At 38.2% G+C, this 20,444-nt stretch overlaps 2 protein-coding genes across 4 annotated transcripts in view; both read left to right on the plus strand.

Moving 5' to 3' along the window:
* Positions 1 to 20,301, plus strand: part of LOC122654388 (protein pleiotropic regulatory locus 1) — a 45,992-nt gene extending 25,691 nt beyond the window's left edge. For all 3 annotated transcript variants that reach the window (XM_043848458.1, XM_043848455.1, XM_043848457.1), the window contains exons 8-18: positions 388 to 480; positions 5,863 to 5,926; positions 6,046 to 6,131; positions 6,237 to 6,338; positions 6,522 to 6,605; positions 17,174 to 17,234; positions 17,315 to 17,381; positions 17,543 to 17,620; positions 19,377 to 19,441; positions 19,808 to 19,885; positions 19,971 to 20,301. In XM_043848458.1, the coding sequence (XP_043704393.1) occupies positions 388 to 480; positions 5,863 to 5,926; positions 6,046 to 6,131; positions 6,237 to 6,338; positions 6,522 to 6,605; positions 17,174 to 17,234; positions 17,315 to 17,381; positions 17,543 to 17,620; positions 19,377 to 19,441; positions 19,808 to 19,885; positions 19,971 to 20,143 (951 nt within the window). In that variant the 3' untranslated portion in view covers positions 20,144 to 20,301. The remainder of the gene's footprint in view (positions 1 to 387; positions 481 to 5,862; positions 5,927 to 6,045; positions 6,132 to 6,236; positions 6,339 to 6,521; positions 6,606 to 17,173; positions 17,235 to 17,314; positions 17,382 to 17,542; positions 17,621 to 19,376; positions 19,442 to 19,807; positions 19,886 to 19,970) is intronic.
* LOC122654389 (UDP-glucuronic acid decarboxylase 2-like) overlaps positions 19,608 to 20,444 on the plus strand; it is a 28,255-nt gene continuing 27,418 nt past the window's right edge. Inside the window, exon 1 of the mRNA XM_043848459.1 lies at positions 19,608 to 19,613. The gene's annotated coding sequence lies outside the window, so the exon portion shown is untranslated. The remainder of the gene's footprint in view (positions 19,614 to 20,444) is intronic.

Below are 20,444 nucleotides of genomic sequence, written 5' to 3' on the forward strand. Positions count from 1 at the left end.
CAATGCCTTAAAAGGACCATGGATGGCCTAAAAGGATGTCAGTTCATGCTCTCAAGCTAACTGCTGTAACTTTGGTAACTTACTATGTGTGACACTGTTTGGACAAATTAACAAAATGAGTGGAAATCTCCAGCCAATTTCATTTTCATTTGGACAGTAAGTAACCTCATGGTGGTTCATAGGCATCTTACATGATCTATGCGTTGTGGGTTAAAGGAACCATTGTAAGGCGGCTCAACATTTGTATCATTATAACAAGTCATGAATACATATTTTCTCCCCCCCCCCCTGTTGATCTCCACAGGGCGATATTCTTCATATCTTGGTTGGTTTATTCTTGCTCTCCAACATTCACTATTCCTAACACTCTTCCTTCAACTTTTGTAGGTCATCAGTGGCCATTTGGGATGGGTCAGATCCATTGCATTTGATCCTAGCAATACATGGTTTTGTACCGGTTCCGCAGACCGTACAATAAAGGTTTGAATCTCTAAAAATTTTCCTGTTCAAGGATTAGTAACTAATTTTTCCCTCTGTTGCTTCTGACTTGGAGTTTTAGCTATTTGATTCCCTGACAGATATTAGTCTTGTTTCATTGTGTGATAATTAACGCTTCCAGTGATAGGGAATATTATGTTAGGGTTTTTGAAGGAATTGGGTGAAAGGCCTAAGTAATATGAACTGATTGAAGTTTTGATGAAGTTTAAGTAGATTACAGCACTTTCTCCTGGATGTGAAACAGAAACTAGGCATAGGTCAATCTTGTCAGATTTTGAATAGGCTAGGGTTTTGGGCTGATAAATAGGGTTTAAGGGAAGGGAAAAACAAACAAGAAATGAATCAATTGAAGGAGTGAGTGAGAACATGTAAACAAAAGAGAGTCAATGGCTGATGATGAAAAAAATAAAGAAGATAATAGAAAGGAAAAAAATTGTGAATTTTCAAAATTTACTTTTTTTTTTCTTCAGGGGGCTGAGTAAAGAAGAACAGTTAATTGAACAGGGATAAAAAGGAGCTGTACGGGGCCTAAGTGATGTAGATAAGTCACCAAAAAGGTTTATTTTAATGGAAATAAGCTTTGGGTTGGGTTGGGTTATATATGTATTGGGACTTTGATCCCATGGGTTTACCTTGTAATTGGTCAATTTAATGACCTAAAATATGGGTAGAAAGTGGGAAAATGGGATTTCATTAGTTTAGTTAGAGTCCTATTTTGAGTCTGTTTTCTTTATTATTTCACTTTCTTAGTCAATGTAGGATACCTTATTAGTTAAGGATAGGGTTGGGCCTTTCTTTTTTAGTGTCTAAGTCTATTTTCGAGTCTTCTATATAAGTTTGTAAGGGAGATCAGCATTGTAGACGAAATTAATTAATGAAATATTGGCTTGAGCCTTTGTGAAAATCCTGAGATAGGATGGGTGAGATGCCCAGGGTGAGATAGCCTTCCCCAACCCCATTCCATCGATCTCCATTCAAGCTCCAGTTCTGCCCTAGTTGATCTCTTGATGATACATGCTCAGCTGCTGGAAATTCTTTGCAAGGGTCAAGAATACTTTCAGAAAACAAGTAAGTGCATCATCCCCAACCCAAACCCTTCTTCTTATAATCCTCTAAACCAAACCCTAGTATCCCCTCCATCTCTGAAAATCATTCCCATAACCTAAATTCTGCCCAGACCAAACCAGCTATCAAAATCCTTCCTTTTTTGGGTTGAACTCTGCTCTCACAATAAGGGAAACTCGATCCAGGTATCAGCCCTAGGTGACCATCCTAAACCCTAGATTCCCTCTTCTTCCATTTTTCAAAACCCAGAAAACCTAAACCTAACCTGCTGTCCATTCAAGTTTACATACCTAACTCCATCAAAAAATCCCAGGACCTTCATGGGAAGACCCCCCTACATCAACTAACCCTAATCCTACCATCAAACCCTAACCCTAATTTTACACTTTCACCTATTTTAGCCTAACCAAACTACCTGTTCAGATCAGATCCTGGTTATTTGGCTTCTAGTTGGTCTCCTACCAATCTAGAACTACATTACTAAGAATCTGCCAAAATAGCTATACAAAAGAGCAAAATGCAAGAAGTATTTCAATTTTATTTAATAATTTACGTAAGGAAATGATTTTCAGGATGGGGATGTTTGCCAGGTGCAGTAGGATGGGCTGCCTGATTTAGCCATGTGAACACATGGATTTTGGAATTGGTATCGGATTGGCTGTGGCTGATACCAGATGGAATCTTGGGGGTAAAATCGTTCGATCCGAACCGTTACGGCCGATTTGTATTGGTATCAGTATCGGTATCGGCGGTGAACGATACCGACACTGATTCCATGATTTAAACCCCTGCGTGGCCACTAGTTTCATGACCCATCCTGGTTATATGTTTTAATCTATTGAAGCTATTCTATTTTAATTCCAGATGTTCAACTGTTTTCAAAACATTGACTTTTCAACTTCTTCAGTTCTGCTTCTGCCGCGTCTGTTTCGGCTCAAACAAAAACATGAATGGGGATTGGGGCATACTTGTGCTCTTAGGTGGTTGGTAAGCTATCCTGTGGGGGTTATGGATGGTTGTCTTGCCAATCCTCTACCTTTAAATAGTACATTTTTTTAAAAGTCTTCAGAAATTTGAAATTCCACTTACTATTATCCACCTCTGCTTGAAAAGCCTCAGGGACAAAATGTTCAATCCCATCAATCCATGCAACTATGGTTCAGCAGCCAAATTGATTTATATTAAAAAAATGTATGAGGAAGAGATTAAATACATAATCTATACCTGAATATCCTTTAATACTCCACTGATCATTAATTTGAGAAATAGAGAAATAAAGTATATTGAAAAGTCAAACATGGTGCTGGATTAAGCAGTAGCACTAAGACCAAAACTAGCTCATAACTTTAAAAGCCAAAAGAGAAAAAAACGTAATCCAATCTGCACAAGTCCATGCTACCCAAATGATGATATTATGAGCATACCCTTTTATATAACTAACCAAGATAAAAAGGGAGAGAAGAATAAATGCATTTGCCAATTCAGCTATCCATCATTAAGTGACTAGCTCTTCAATGTGGGATAGGGGCATATCAGTGATCCTATATGGGCCCCAGAGCCCAAAACTTATTGTGGTTAATGAAGTTTGAGGCAGGTGAAGATGGGTTAATGTAGGGCTAGGTCGATGAAATCCCTATCCTACAGGAAGGATCAATATACTGACAAAACAGTCGGTCTAACAAGTAATTCCAGTAACACTAAAGAGGACTAAATCTTAGAATTTGAAAGTGTTCCAGAATTAGTAACTCAACATTTGGATGGCGATGAACTTCTAGTCAAGGGTAGTGATAACTACACAAATATCAGCCTATTCTGATGGCTGGTTGTAGAATTATGACAGAATTCCCAAATTAGAAAGTAAAATTGAAAATAGTAACTCACACCCTGTAACAACTTTCAGCCATTGGATCAGTCCAATTTCACCATCGAAGGAAGGATCCAGTGTGAGTGCTGTTCTGTCAAAACAAGGGCTGAAGCCATGCATCTGATCTGGAGATTCAGAGGCTTGAAATCTACTGCAATAAATTACCGACACAGTAACCACAAGGTTGAGGATGACTTTCCAAGGTCTGGTTCAGCTGTAACTCTACAGGTTAGTCTTCTATGAGGAGAACAGCAACACAGCAATGACAACGGCAACAGACCTTCGGATGGTTTTTAGAAACTTGCTGTTTGCATAACAATCAAATAGTAACACAGGATTGAAGCGAAAGAAGAAGAAGGATATGTAGGTATCTCACATAACATAGAGAAGGTATCCCACCTATCCCCATAAGGGCATCTAACCCCGAGGTCTCTCACCTCACTCTACTTCCTCTCACAGCCATTGTTACAAAAACAAGTCTTTTTTTCAATCTTCAATTCGTGGGAAGCTGTAACAGCCCCTCCCTTTTATTAATAACAATTGCCTTGATTACAAAATTATAAACTCTCCTTGGCTAATGGAGAGATCTTACAAAATAGCGCCTAAATAAAACTTCAAAGGAAATAAAAACTCAAAATATGGAAACCTAATATTCTTAATGACAAAAAAAAATAGAAAGTAACTACTTAATCCCGTTTAGGACTTAAATCAATAATATTTGGGCTTATAGAATTAGTCCATTACAGTATTAAACCCAAAAATATAAAGCACATGGCCCATACAACCCATTGGACACTCAAAGTAACACTTATTAGTCCATTCTTGGTACAGTTTCATTGCCTGGTTTGCTGTTGCCCTTCTTGTTCTCTTGAACTACATCATGAAACTTTCGAATTGACGCAAGCTGGCATCTTTGATTTAGCAATTTTAGAAACATGAGAAAAGAGATAGTAGTGAAATTTAGTTGTGTAGATATCATAGTTGTCACGATGCCTAGGCGATCCAAGGCATTGGAGAGGGTCCAAAATCAAGGCGTCCAAGGCGACCGCCTAGGCGCCCAAGTCGACCAAGGTGGACGCCTAGGCGTTGACAACTATGGTAGATATACGGGTCATTGTTCGAGGATTCGTTTCGTTTCGGTATTTCGGGCTGACCGAAATATCCGAAATATTCGAAATTTTGGATATTTCGGTTGAAATATTGTATTTTTCTGGTATGTTTCGGTAGGTCATTTCAGTGGGTTTTAAGCAAAGTTAAGGCCTGAAACTTCATGGAAACCCTATTTTAGGCTATATAAACACATTTAAATGTTCAAATTGCAAAAATAGTCACCCAAAATGGTGTTTTCAACACCGTGAAGTTGTAGATCGCCTTTCGGTGTCTAACATATATTTATTTCATCACAAACAAACATATTGATCATGCATTTCCCTAAAAAAAACCAATTTTGAGAATATGGTTTTACCTGGAATAGTGGAAAGGCTTCACAGATGTGCTAAGAAGTTTGAATCTTGTGTTCTCTAAGTGGTTCCGGCGGAGATGCGGCAAGGATTCAAATGGGAAGTGGAAGAACGGAGAAGAAATGAGCAAAACCCAAGCAAAAACCAAAAAACCAGAGCTGTTTTGAAGTCTCGTTTTGACTGAGACTGACGAAATGTGGTCTTTTATATAAAGGGGTTTGACGAAAAATTCGAAATCTCGAGATATCACGAAATTTCGAGAATTTCGCTCGAGATATTGTATTTTATTGATTCGAAGTAGCATTTCGTTTTGAGCAGCTCGAAATATCCGAAATTTCCGAAATCTCGATCAAGATTTTGCGAGATTTTGAACTATGATAAGGGTAATCGTCACGAAAGGAATGGCTATATTGAACATGTAGATAGAGGAGAGAAAATATTTAGTATGCAAGGTACCTTTATAGAAGAGGTAGACAAGGATTCCGTTGGTTTGGTATTGCTCCAGTATTTCTAAAGTTGGGAACCAGTCAATACTATATCATTGGATATGTTGAGACTAGAAAGCGACTTTGGGAGGGGGGGAATCTCATGTTCAGTTACTGGTCGGGCCACATATCACGTGTAGAAAACAGAAATGCCATACAATACTCTCCTTATAAGTTACCATTACATAATTGTTGTTAAAATGGGTGACCCTATAACATTTTACTAATATCTTACCAGGATACATATAATGTTATAGAGTGTGATGCATGATGAAGAGGAAAAATGTCTCCATCTGAAAGTATCATACTTCAAACCGGAGGGGGACAATATCATTGTTGTGTCAAACAGTTTTCATGATCTTCAAAATTGTTTCTGCTTTCATATTGTGCCTTATATTTTGGAGATGTACTGTTTAATGATATTCTGAGAGAAACTTCTGATAAATAGAAATATATAAAATATTTTTTCCTTTTGGTGGCCTTTGACAAGATATGGGATGTGGCAAGTGGAAGGCTAAAGCTCACATTAACAGGACACATCGAACAGATACGTGGTTAGTGCCTTTGTAGTAATTGTTATGGCATTGTTGTGCTGTCTAAACTTGATGTCTCTTCTGTGGAAAATGACTTGTGAACCAGGTATAACAGTAGTGGGAATGTGTTTCCTGTGTAGGCCTTGCAGTGAGCAAAACTCATACCTACATGTTTTCTGCGGGTGATGACAAACAAGTAAAATGTTGGGATCTTGAACAGAACAAGGTATGCTATTTCATTATCAAACTGCTATCCAGAACCTCTAGGTTTCAGTTATCTAAATAATTTTGAAAGTTATTTTGATTTCTTATTATATTTTCCTCCATTCAGGTTATCCGGTCATATCATGGGCATCTAAGCGGTGTTTACTGCTTGGCTCTTCATCCCACCATTGACATTTTGCTTACTGGAGGACGTGATTCTGTCTGCCGGGTATGAATATATTCTTCTGTCTTCTTAGTTTTTCATCATGCATCTGGAAGACAGATCATGCAAAATTTAAAAAAGAAAAAGAAAAAAAAAGCTTGGATTCTTATTCTACTGATTCATAATTTTGTTTAATTTCATATTTTTTATTACTGTGTCATAATGCAACTTAAACATTTCTCCCCCCAGGTATGGGATATTCGTAGTAAGATGCAGATTCACGCTCTCTCTGGACATGATAACACAGTTTGCTCAGTTTTTACTAGACCTACGGTATGCAGATCTCTTTAAGAAAATGAATATGGGATTTTGGTTGAAACTGCAACTTACAGAAAGTCATGTCATGACTCTAGAACCTGTTAATAGTGTGAAAGTGAACATACATCCTAATTCACATAGATCTTATTTCTGTTTCCTGGTATTCATAGCAATGTATTGAATTGTTCTGATTTTTGTGTGCTAGTATTCATAGCATTTGTCTTTTCAGATAAATCAAAGGCTGTATGTGGTCTGGCTACCTGAATGTCTTTTAAATTTTAATTCCATGGCTGGTTTTTTCTTTTCCTGTGCTTATTTTTGATTTTGTTTTAAACAAAAAGGTTAGTTACAATTTGAATCCCTGGGCTTACCACTTAATTTTTTAGTGCAGTTTGCAAACTCTTTAGAACTCTGGTATATCCCTTCAATTCAAATGGTTGGAGTTTGGATTTTGTATGGACTCAAAAGAGTGCAACGTGTTTAGTTGCTGATTCAATCATTAATCGTCAGGTTACTCTGATGTAGTTAACCAATTTCTAGGTCCTATGCACCCTCAATTTATGTCTATGGGTCCACATAAAGTGCAATGGTAATAAAGTCCAGAACCTCGTGGTGTATAGCAGAAGAAATCAAGAAATTCCAATGCTCCCAAGTCCCATCTTCATTTGGCATGGTGATGATGATTTTGGTCCCCATGTGCATGGATGGAGAGGCTCCATGTCCCACTGGCAAGATTTTTTTTAATCTAAAATAAAAAACTTTTGGTTGAGTTTGAGCTAGGTTTTGTAAAATCCTACCCTGAACTGAAGGGCTGTTAAACCTGTGATTCCTACTGTTCCAAGGGAAGCTTAGGCTCACTTTTCAGGGGGCAAAGGAATTTGGTAGATTTCCTTCTAGTGTTTTGGTATTAGAAGCAGAACTAAAATTTTTATGACTTCACCAGACAACTTTCCTTTCTTATCCTCTTTCTGTTGTCTAGTTAGTGTTTAGTAGGGCTCTATAGGACCCTTCTTCATTACTTTTGTATCCTGTGAGTAGGTTGGGTAGGGTGGAAACAGGTTCTTGGTTTTGTGATTAGCGGTAACCTTTTTGTTAGTTATGAGGTCAGACTTAGGGTACTAAGTGAATTGTGCAACAGGACTGGATGATTAGGACATTGAAACTTACCAGGAACTGTTAGTCTTAAGTGAAAATTTTCCTTGGTTATCCGATAATTGCTTTGTGCATGTTAATTTTAGATGCGAGCTGACAGCTCTTAAAAAAAGAAGCCTTTGTGGTTTTTGCCCCAAAACTGTGATTATGCTTCAAGGTCTGTGTCTTGGCTCAGTTCTGTGATATTAAACTCATTTATATTAAGAAATAGCTTATTTGAGAGGCCTATGCTTTATAATAAAATTTTACTTTGATAATTAATGTGTTCAAGTAATTTCCTCCTCTTTTATTAGAGTAATGTCCTCAAAATAATTAGTGCTGCTTGTTCATATTCTTTTGCACTATATAATAGTGTTTTATGCTGCGAGTCCCAAGCTCGGATAAAGGAGGAGGGTTGGTGCATCATGTTGGCAGCCGGCATCATGAAAAAACATTAGTAATATAGAAGGGGTTCAATTAAGAACCACTCTACAGTAGGATCGATGATAAGTTTCAGCAGAACATCAAATTAGAAACAAAATCAGAATTAGTAACTTAGTAAATAAGAACCAAACCAGCCATTGGAAAGGGATCAAATTCAGATCGATTGGTGCTTGTGTGGAGTAGAAGCACTGCTGAAAGTCTCACTTGAGTTTGATGATTGAATTGGAAGATATGGCAGCAACAGCAAAATAGAAGGTTAAGGGTTATCTCACAAACCAGCACTTTGTTTGGGCTCCAATCTGTATTGGGTGGAGGTAATGAAAGGGGGAAACTGAGTTTCAAATCCCAGAAGGTGTTGGTGATGATTGAAGGTGATATGAAATTAGAAGGTTGCAGTCAAAATAGTGCAGGGATGCAGCACAGTCTCAACTCTCAATCGATGGATCTCGTAGCAGCAGCAATCACAGTGAGTGAAAGGATGTCTCAGCCTTGGAGTTTGTTCACCAACAACAGCAGCAATCACTTGGAGCTGCAGCAACACACTCGAGCAGGGTAGCTTGCAGTAGCACCAATAGAGATCCAGTAGGTGTAGGAGAAGAAGATAGAAGAAGAAGGGGGTAGGGGAATGACTATCTCAGCCTGGGTCTTTCACCCACAGCTATCCCAGCTGTTGAACAGGGGTTTTACTCCCACAATCGAGTGCAAGAATGCCTCAAAACTTCATTCATTACTTCTGTCTAACTATTACAATAAGGGGCTGCCTATTTAATGAAGTAGGCTAGCATACAAAATTAGAAACTTAAAAAAAATAGCAACTTGACAAACTTTGCAACTAATGGAAATTAGAAATTTAATGAAAATAGAAACTACTAAAGGCTTTATAACTCAGCCTTCTAAACATGCAAAGATAACCAAATTAGAAACTACCTTATATAAATTGAAAATAGAAACTAAACTATGGCAGCATTAGAATAGAAGCTTTCTCCACTTGATGGGCCCACAAGATCTTCTAAAAAGCATCCCCACATCAAGGCAAATATGGGCTGTGACACTGTTCACGTGACCAGTAATTTCTGACTCTTCTCTTCTTCATGCTTCGATCTACATCAATTAAGCAAACTTTTTTTGCATGGATCCTTGAACTTTATATTTTTCGACCTCATGCTAGGTCATCCCCTAGAAGCGATGTGCTGCACTATGGCCCGGGTCTAGTGAATAGTGAACAAGGGTTAGCTAGGGTGTCCCCTATAAGCGACACACCGCTTCGGCATCCGTTTGCTGTGACAAATAAGCAAGGGTTCTTGAAACATGGATGAGTGTGGGTAAAGAAGCTAGTCCAAAATCGTAGGATTAGATTAGCATCTTAGAACATAGGAACTTTAACGGGAAAGAGTTTAGAATTTATATATATATATGTAATGAGAAGAAAAAGAATTAACATAGCTTGTATACCATAGTTGTCAAGGTGGCGTCTAGGTGCCTTGGTCGTTTTGTTGGTGTTACAGTGCATCCAGGACCCTTCCAACGCCTTGGTTCTCCTAGACACCGTGACAATTATCTTGTATACATGAGACTAGATGGAAGGGTAAAAAAGCTAAGGACTTCAGTTTTAGATTTTGCTGTGGCTTATGAGCTATCAATAGTAAACACATGCTTTGAAAAGAGAGAAGAACACTGATAACCTTCAAAAGTGGGCAAAAAAGTAGCCAAATAGATTTCTTCCTACCTAGAAGAACCGATAGTTAATTATGTAAAGATAGTAAGGCTATACCAGGGAAGAGCCTAACCCCGCAACATAGATTAATGGTTATAGATATGTGTTTTAAAACGCTGAATTGTAGGAAATGTGAGATTATTAAGATGGTAGAACTTTAAGGAGAAAACCTGAAGACATTTACTGGTAAATTAGTAAAACAGGGAAGGTGGGACTTTGATGGAGAGACTAATATGATATGGAACAAGATGGCTACTTGTATTAAGAATGTAGCTAAATAAGTTATAGGCAAATCTAAAGGAAAACGACATTCATCGAAGGAGATTTGGTGGTGAGATGATGAAGTTCAAACAACCATTAAAACTAGAAATCTAGTTTTAAAACTTGGCAAAGGACTAGGATGGTATAAATTTTCTGGAAATGAAGCTAAGAAGATAGTAGGGAAAGCAAGGATCAAGAAGTATAGGGATCTCTATAATAATTTGAGCTCAAAGGAAGGGGAAAAAGAAATCTATAAACTAGCTAAAATGAAGGAAAGGAAGAGTAGGGATTTCAACATATTAGATGCATTAAAAGTGAAGATAATACAGTGTTAATAAGTGATGAGGATATTAAAGATATGGGAAAACTATTTCTATGCTTTACTAAATGAAAACAATACAAGTAATAATGTTGTAGAAAGTTGTAATAATCATCAAGAAACCACAAATCTTAGGTATATATGAAAAATTAGGGTATTTGAAGTAAAGGAAGCTTTAAAGAAGACAAAAATGGGTAAAGCAATAGGTCCAAATGGTATTCCAATAGAGGTGTGGAAGAGCTTTGTAATTCTGTTGAATAATTTGACTATCTAAGTTGTTTAATATGATTATGAGCTCAAAACAAATGCCAGATGAATGAGTGAGAAGCATTGTGGTTCCGGTTTATTAAAACAAAGGTGATATTCAAAGCTGTAATAACTATAGAGGGAAAAAAATTATGAGTCAATACTCTGAAATTATGGGAGAGAGTAATTGAAATCCGTATGAGACAAGAAACTCATATTGCGGATAACCAATTTGGTTTTATGCCTGGAAGATCAACCACGGAAGCTATTTATTTGATTGGGAGATTAATTGAAATATTTAGAGAATGTAAGAAGGATCTCCATATGGTCTTTATTGACTTAGAAAAAGCTTATGATAGAATTCCTAGAGATTTAATTTGGCAATGCGATCCCATGTCGTGAAGCCCGCTTTGGGCTGCTATGGGCCCACCCCGAACAATAGAACTCAATCTGATGTAAATTGGCTGGTTTTCTAAAACCAGCCGCAGGTGTAGGGATTCTTCCCTGCACCAGCAGTAGAGTAGCCGTCGGGTAGGTGTCGGGATTCCCTACACCAGCATTAATCATGAGCTGAAGTTAGGACTTAATTTGATTTTTATTTGGTATTTTTATTTAGTCCTTTATTGAGTTGTAACTCTAATTAGGATTCCTAGTGCAAGTTTGAATCCTAGTTAGAAGTCCTAGTTAGTATTCCTAGCTCTGTTTTGAGTCTAAGTCATAGTTAAAGTATATTTTCTTTTCAGCCATAAGGCCATAAATATGTAAGAGCTCCAATTGAGCCCCTACGATTTAATGAATAAAGAATTTTGCTTCTGCAAACATCACTGTCCTGAGAAAGACTTTGAGGGTGAGATAGCCTTCACTGCCTCTCTCCATCGATCTGCATTTAAGTTTCATTCAATTTTCAGTTCTGCCCTAGCCGATATCAACTGCTGGATCCTGCTGCAAGTTCAAGAATCACTCAACCAACAAGTAAGTACACATCCCAATCCCCAAACCCTTCTTCTTCTAATCCTCTAAAGCAAGCCCTAGCTTTCCCCATCTCTGAATATCATTCCCCATACCCTAAATTCTGTCCATGTCAAACCATCCATTAGAATGCTCTTAAACTTGGACCGAATACCCTTCACACCCTTAGGGAAACTCGATCCAGGCCCCTGCCCTAAACTCCACTCCTAAATCCTAGATTCCCTCTTCTTCCACTTTCCCAAAACCCAGAAACCCTAGAGCCAAACCATTGTTCATTCAAGTTTACACCCCTAACCTCAACAAAACATCGCAGGACCTTCACTGGAAGACTTCCCTGCATCAACTTACCCAAACCCTACCATCAAACCCTAGGTCCCATCAAACTCTAACCCTAATCTCACAATTTCACATATTTTGACCTAGCCTATTTCCTTAACCCATAGCAGACCCTGGTTATTGGTTCTAGTTGGTTTTCTACCAATATAGAATTACATTACAATCAACCCAAAACTAATGGAAATTTTGTAATTCTTGTGACAAAATTAGGTCCCAAAGATTAAATTAAGCAGACTGTGGGATCAACCAGGAATTAATCCAAAAGATGAGGTCATTAGGTCAATACTGGAAGTTAAAGTAAAACAGGGATAAAACAGGAACAAATATAGTAGCTAGGGGCTGTTGCATCAATATGATAAAGTTTGCCTTTAATAGTAATAAGAAGAAGTCGTCTTCTTCCTCACGCTGCTCAAACCGTAAGACCCCAAAGCAGTTCGATCTGGTGAAAGAACCCTCTTGGTAAAAACCACTTCAAGTAGAGATTTCAGGCAAGTGTTAGAATGTTTAATATCAGGCCAAATACTCAACTCCCAGGAGCTGATAAAATCTCTGAAACTGAACCGACGGCAGGAGAGAGTAGGTTTGAGTTCAGTTCGGAATTCCCAATTCAAGCAGGGTGTTAGGCTGAGGTCTTTGCAAGCAAGGTCGCCAAGGGATAGCGACTCCAATCCCCAAATTGGAGAACGAAACATAATGACATGTGGGAGATAGAGTTGCTGAAATTAGTATTGGCAGTGGGACAAAACTCAGACTTGAGTTTTAATTTGAAACTCCTATGTTCTGCAGGGTTATGGAATAGGGTTTCGCAAACAAGGTCGCTCAGAGGAGGGCTCCTTCGAGGCTTCAACTCAAATCTCAGATTGAAAAGAAGAAGGGAGAGAGGGATCGACACCAGCCTTAGTGGACTGCTGTTAACTCTAGGACAGAAAGGAGTAGAAGAAACAAGGTTGCTCAGTGGAAGGCCACCGACAATTTCGACTCAACTTTTTCGTTCTATTCAAATCTATTTTTCCAATGTTGAGAACAAATATATAGAAAAATAAAAAGAAATAAAGCTCCTATTCAAACTTCAAAGTTAAAATGGGATGGAACTCCACTACGTAACCTACTCAAAACAAAAGATTACAAGAAATAAATACCCATAAATAAACTACTAATATCCTACTGAACCACAAAACCCAATTGGAGCCGTTTCTTGGTCTGAGCTCTCAAACAGGTTCAACTCGGTCCAAAGAACTGCTCTTGCATCAAAAGGTCCTAAGATAAGTAGAACAAAAACAGAGAATATGGTGTCAAACTTTAGTAACAATAGAACTGAGAGGGAGCTGGTGAAATTTGTTGATAGGGAGAATACCACAAAGTGATAATTTTAGGTACCTAGATTTAATCATAAATAAAGGAGAAATAGAGGGTGTTGTTCCACAAAGAGTCAGAAAATAGTGTGGATGAAGTAGAGGGGTGCATCCAGAGTGTTGTGTGATCGATCTATTCTTTTAAAATTCAAAGAAAAATTTTATAGAGCAGTTATACGGCCAACTATGATGTATGGAACTGAACATTGGGCATTGAAGAAACAACATGTAAACAAACCTAGTGTATCTGAAATGAGGATGTTGAGATGGATGAGTGGTACAACTAGAAAAGATAAAATAATGAATGAACAAATTAGAGCTCATTTAGAAGTAGCTCCAATACATTATAAGTTGCGAGAAAGTCGTTTGACATGGCATGGACATGTGCAATGGAGGTCTTTGAATGATCCAGTAAGGAGGGGTAATTTGATTCAGATTGAAGGAGCTAAAAGAGTCAAGGGTAGGCCTAAAATGACTCTAGGAGAATTGGTGAGGAGGCGGGAGCCTTATGCACTGTGTACGCCCTTCTTTAGACATGCATAACTCAGGACTAGTAACTAGTATGGCTTCTAATGGATTTGGAGAAAAAGGATTCAGGTAGCCGACCTAATGTAGTCCTAGATAGGTAGGAGACCTACTAGGAGCCAAACAACCGGATCAAATAACAAAAGGGGCTGCTGGTTCGAATGGACAGCACTAGGATTTAGGTCAATTCCTAGGGTTTGGGTTGGATATTGGGAAAAGGGTTTATAGGGTATTAATGGGCAGGTCTAGGGGGTCAATATGGTATAAAAAGGTTGGGGTTTGGATGAGTTTTGAAATTCTGCAATTCTGGACAGAATTGAGTTACAAGTTTTGGGCTTTAATGGAGTTTGGGTTTATGGGATTCAAACAAAAAATAAAGGGGATCAATTGGGGGAAAAGATTAGAGGATTAGAAGAAGAATTTTGGCATCAAACTTACTGGAGATTCCACTGGCAGCAAGCTTCGATAGTTGTGAAGGATAAAGCCACCTTCGAATTTGAAGAAGATCCTCCCAGCCGTCACGACGTAAGGAGTCAACCGGATTCCACCAGTCCCTTTCCACCTTGATAGAACCACAAGGATGCATACTCATAAGGAGCACAGGAGCAACAACAATGGCAGCCAACAAGCAAAAGCTTTTTTCATTAATCAAATTCATGTTCAAGGCTTTGCCCCCTTACAACCTTATATAAAAGACTCAAAAATAGACTTCTACTCTAAAAAGGAAAGGCCTAACCCAATCCCTAACCTATTAGATAACTTGAACTGATTAGGAAACTAAAATAGACTCAAAATAGAGTCCTAATGACTTAAAAACAACTTAAACTACTTAAAATAAAGAAGATTCCCTATTAGCCAATAGGATATAAGAACCTCTTAGCCAATAGGATCACTTCACTTAAATTAGACCAAGTGAACTAATTGGATGCAACCAATTTAAACCGGTTCAATTAAAAACATAAAAATAGACTAAATATTGGACTAATCCCGTATGCAACCTATGTACCCCTCTTTTAGGCCCAGAAAAGTGGCCTATTACATAGAAAACCCATGGGATCAAAGGCCCAACATACATATAACCCAACCCTAGACTTATTACTAAAGAAATAAGCCCATTTCGGTGACGAATCTGCATCAACTCTCCCCAACTTGAAAAAATTCGTCCTCGAATTTTGCAGTGATGAGGGGGAAACAACATATGCGTAGCAGCTTCAACCATTCCCAAACAAAATTCTGGTGATGCAGGAACATTAGGGATGAAGTCTTCAAGGCGTGGAGCTTTCTCTTCAAAGACCCAAGGTGGCATAACAAACTCTATGTGTTCGACCTTTGAATCAATATCAAATATGTATGTTGTGTTCATAGAGTCTTCAACGTTGATAACCTTCTCATCTAAAACTTGAGGCACAAGTTGTACCTCTTCAAGAACAACATCTTGAATGCCAACGATTTCCCGTGGAGTCCTGTCAACCACCTCTTCATCTTCTGCTGTTTCAGCTTTGTCTACTTTGTTTTCTTCAACATTGACTGCTTTAGTAGAATCTTCTGTTGGGGCATCAGCCGTTGATGAAACTTCAAACACAGTCGATGCCACTTGCATTTGAGTTGACATGTTCGGCAGTCCCTGTGGCTGTACAGTTGATGTGGTCACCATTGGTTGTAATCCTTTTAGAGTAAACAAATGGTATAGACGGTGTTGATCAGGTAGGACACACGAGTTGTTTTTAGGTTCAATCCTACCTTGTCGCTCATCCAACCAATCACCACCTACTGCAATAAAACTCTTTAAATGTGGGATCGGCTGACACCAAGCACCATCATGGTATGAAGAACACCCAAATTCAACACAGACTTTACCTGTAGGCATGATGCAAATCTCTCCTGATTGGGACAACATATCCACCACGGATTGTGAAATAATGTTGTTACGTCGCCTCTCATCAACAATTAATATGGTTGTGCTCCCATTGGGTAGACGAACTCGGGTCTTAAAAACAAATGGAGGTGGGTCTTTCGAGGCTTGGTTGGAGTTTCCCTCCGCCATAGCTCTGATACCAATTAATGTAGTCCTAGATAGGTAGGAGACCTACTAGGAGCCAAACAACCGGATCAAATAACAAAAGGGGCTGCTGGTTCGAATGGACAGCACTAGGATTTAGGTCAATTCCTAGGGTTTGGGTTGGATATTGGGAAAAGGGTTTATAGGGTATTAATGGGCAGGTCTAGGGGGTCAATATGGTATAAAAAGGTTGGGGTTTGGATGAGTTTTGAAATTCTGCAATTCTGGACAGAATTGAGTTGCGGGTTTTGGGCTTTAATGGAGTTTGGGTTTATGGGATTCAAACAAAAAATAAAGGGGATCAATTGGGGGAAAGGATTAGAGGATTAGAAGAAGAATTTTGGCATCAAACTTACTGGAGATTCCACTGGCAGCAAGCTTTGACGGTTGTGAAGGATAAAGCCACCTTCGAATTTGAAGAAAATCCTCCCAGCCGTCACGACGTAAGGAGTCAATCGGATTCCACCAGTCCCTTTCCACCTTGATAGAACCACAAGGATGCACACTCATAAGGAGCACAGGAGCAACAACAATGGCAGCCAACAAGCAAAAGCTTTTTTCATTAATCAAATTCGTGTTCAAGGCTTTGCCCCCTTACAACCTTATATAAAAGACTCAAAAATAGACTTCTACTCTAAAAAGGAAAGGCCTAACCCAATCCCTAACCTATTAGATAACTTGAACTGACTAGGAAACTAAAATAGACTCAAAATAGAGTCCTAATGACTTAAAAACAACTTAAACTACTTAAAATAAAGAAGATTCCCTACTAGCCAATAGGATATAAGAACCTCTTAGCCAATAGGATCACTTCACTTAAATTAGACCAAGTGAACCAATTGGATGCAACCAATTTAAACCGGTTCAATTAAAAACATAAAAATAGACTAAATATTAGACTAATCCCGTATGCAACCTATGTACCCTTCTTTTAGGCCCAGAAAAGTGGCCTATTACATAGAAAACCCATGGGATCAAAGGCCCAACATACATATAACCCAACCCTAGACTTATTACTAAAGAAATAAGCCCATTTCGGTGACGAATCTGCATCACGACCCCATTTAGTTGGGATAAGGTTGAGTTGAGTTGTTTGTTGGACATTAACAGTGAGTGCTTACATTATATAACATTTTTCTGTAGAATAAGAAATGATAAGTGTGTTGGTATCTAATGCACAATTTGACTTATTGTGATCAAGCTTCGATTTTCTTTGCTCTTTTTCAGGATCCACAAGTTGTAACTGGCTCCCATGACACTACCATTAAGTTCTGGGACCTTCGTTATGGTAATTGTCTGTTTTAGGGTCATTTTGATTTTTCATAGAAGCTTTTTTTATTTATCTCATCACTTAATTTCTGCTTGTAGGAAAAACAATGGCAACTCTTACACACCATAAGAAGTCTGTTCGAGCAATGGCACAACATCCTAAAGAGTAAATACCTAAACATTTGATTGGTTCCTTTCCATGTACTTTTGTTTTGGGATATCGGTGCTGCTAGATCTCCTTTATATTTTTTCCCATTTTCTCTATTTTGTTGGTTTTGGGGGATTTTTGCTTCTTCCTGAATTGAAGTAATCTTTTCTATATTCCAGACATGCTTTTGCATCTGCTTCAGCTGACAACATAAAGAAATTCAGCCTTCCTAAAGGAGAGTTTTTGCACAACATGCTGTGAGTATTCAATAAACTGATATTTATGTATTTCCTCCTTTGGAAATTCTATATGTACCTTTTTCTCTGGTGCCTAAACAATATTTTAAAATGCTATCTAAATCCAATTTTATAGGGGTTGAAGGTTCCTTTTTATTATATATCTATCTGGAAGAATTACTTAAGTGAAATACTAAGTTAATTGAGCATGTATGTCATATGATGAATAATTAGGCCTTCCGGAATTGGCCTCTATTACTGAATGGTGCTGGTGAGCTCCTTTCTTGTTCATACTGCAAAAGAAAGTAGATGTTTGTTTATAGCCCCTCAATGTAGGGTGTACATGGTCCTTCCATACGGGTTTCAACTAGCTCAGCTCAACTCAACTCCACTCAACTGAGCCTTGTTCCAACTGAGGGTCAGCTACATGACTGCAGTTACATTTAATTCAGTTGCCTAATTACTCCTAATTTGCATCTGCATCCATGATGAACTTCTTTGATTTCCCTTAAAGCCAATCCCTGGCCTTTTCTGTTCTAAAGAGTTGATGTGAGAATGATTTCGATAAGCTCCAGGTGCTAAACAATGGAACCTAGAATATTCATACGTACAAAGTCAGATCAATGATAAAATAGCAGTTCAAAAGTTCTTTTGTCCAATGTGATTGATTATTTCATTTGATTGTTGTTTATCTAAACAGATCGTATGTCTGATTCTTCATAAACTAAACGTTTTGAAGAAAGGATTAGAAGAAGACATGATACCTGTCCACATTGATTATTGCATTTGTTCCAAGATTTGGAAGAAGGTTAGATCTTTCGTAGTGGGGGGAAGTCTAGGCAGTATTGTCTCAGATGATCCAGGCGATGCATCTGAGGCGCAAGGTGAAAGTTTGGTTAGTCATCTTGCTAAATCATATAAGCACCTTGCTCATTCATACTCCTGGTAGGCGACAACTGGTTAAACCATATGTACTCTTAATGGTATCTGTTGAGGCATGCAGTTAGTTGCCTATCAGTTATTTCCTTTTATTTTGTTGGGTAGGCAAGTCGGTTAGTGGCTACTGGCTAGCTGGTTAGTGGGTGAAGATGGAATCGACCTAGGTCTGTCGTATCAGCTCTGAGTCTTTAGTTAACAAATAAGCCGGCATCTCAAAAAAGGCCTTCACAGTGGCTCATTATGGGGTTTGAACATATGCCTATAAAATGAATCATCTAGATGGGCTTTGATCTCACCATCAAATTTTAATCTGACACACATTGATGAGTGACTAGTTTCATGTGAAGCTGCTTTTGGCCATTACTGATTTAAATATATCTGAGTCATATACAATTTGAGCAAAGATAAGGAATATAGGGCAATTATTTTTGCTGAATATCTAGCTTGTCACTTCAATGAGATCATGTAAGACTAACTTGTTCTGATGAACTACCCTCCTTTCATTTGTTCATTTAGTTATTGCAGGCTATCTCAAGATATATTGTCTTCTCTTGTTAATATTAATTGATTTGTTCTTATTCTAAAAAGCAGTTTCTGCTTGTCATATACTTGTTTCCTCCCCTTATGTTTGTTGTACAAGTCCACCACTCAAGTTATTACTTTTTGAAGTCTGCTATGAATTTAGGTTGTAGACTTAGTCATTTCTTATTAGTTCTCAAAACTTTAATCATAATTAAGTTCACTTTTATGTGATGTGCGTGAACCATTTTCTGTTGTAGACAAGTGGCTTAAATTTGCTTCATCATACTCTTGACTTGATTAATGTTTTCTTTGCCAGCTCCCAACAGAAAACAATCATAAATGCAATGACGGTCAATGAAGAGGGTGTGATGGTGACAGGAGGTAACCTTGCCAACTCAATACCTTCTAAGCTCTTAAATTTAAGTAAGGTAACAAGGTTACAGATTGAGCCAACTAGCCATCTGTTATCTTGGTTTGATATGTTTAATAGAGCATATCTAATGGACAAAACAGAAATAAATTACTGGGACTTAGTTAAGTACAGAAGGACAAGGTTATATCCATTCTGTTACATGCACGTATTAGCATAATATATGTCTTCTTACTTTGTGGTAGCCAATTTTTGCCCTGGATTGCTCTGTCATCTGTGCCACTCTTAACTTTTTGTATTCCTTTTTGAAATTATGGAACAGACTGTAGGATGATGTTTTTTGTTTTTTTTTGTTTTTTTTTGTTTTGTTTTTCAAGGTGACAATGGGAGCTTGTGGTTTTGGGATTGGAAGAGTGGGCATAACTTTCAGCAATCTCAAACCATTGTGCAGCCTGGTATGCATCTTGGTACCCAGGGTCCTCTTTGTGATCATTGTTATTGGTTGGAAAGGTTCATACTGATGAATGCTTGTGTCTTCAGGGTCCCTGGATAGTGAAGCTGGCATATATGCGCTCTCTTATGACTTAACTGGTTCACGGCTAGTTACTTGTGAGGCAGACAAAACCATTAAGATGTGGAAAGAAGATGAGAATGCCACTCCAGAAACTCATCCGCTCAACTTCAAGCCTCCAAAGGAATTCCGGCGATTCTAAGCAGTCCTCTGCCACATGCGTGTCTGATGCTATTCTAATACTGTACATGTAAATTTATTTCCATGCTCTGCCTAGAATGTTTGATAGAGATGATCATGTAGAGTTAAAACGGCTCTGCGCATTAGCAGCGGTCTGATAAATTCAGTACGACCTAGCTGTTACATGCTCGAATGCATATTGTTAAGATCTTGGTGATCATATTTATTCTTTTTTTAAGGGGGCAGGGTTTCTACATGAGCAGGACCTCTCAACACAAGTGCTGAATTCTGTCTAGTGGCATGTTTAGGTTAGAATTTTATGG

The sequence above is a fragment of the Telopea speciosissima genome, chromosome 3 (genome assembly GCF_018873765.1).
Source record: "Telopea speciosissima isolate NSW1024214 ecotype Mountain lineage chromosome 3, Tspe_v1, whole genome shotgun sequence".
NCBI lineage: Eukaryota > Viridiplantae > Streptophyta > Magnoliopsida > Proteales > Proteaceae > Telopea > Telopea speciosissima.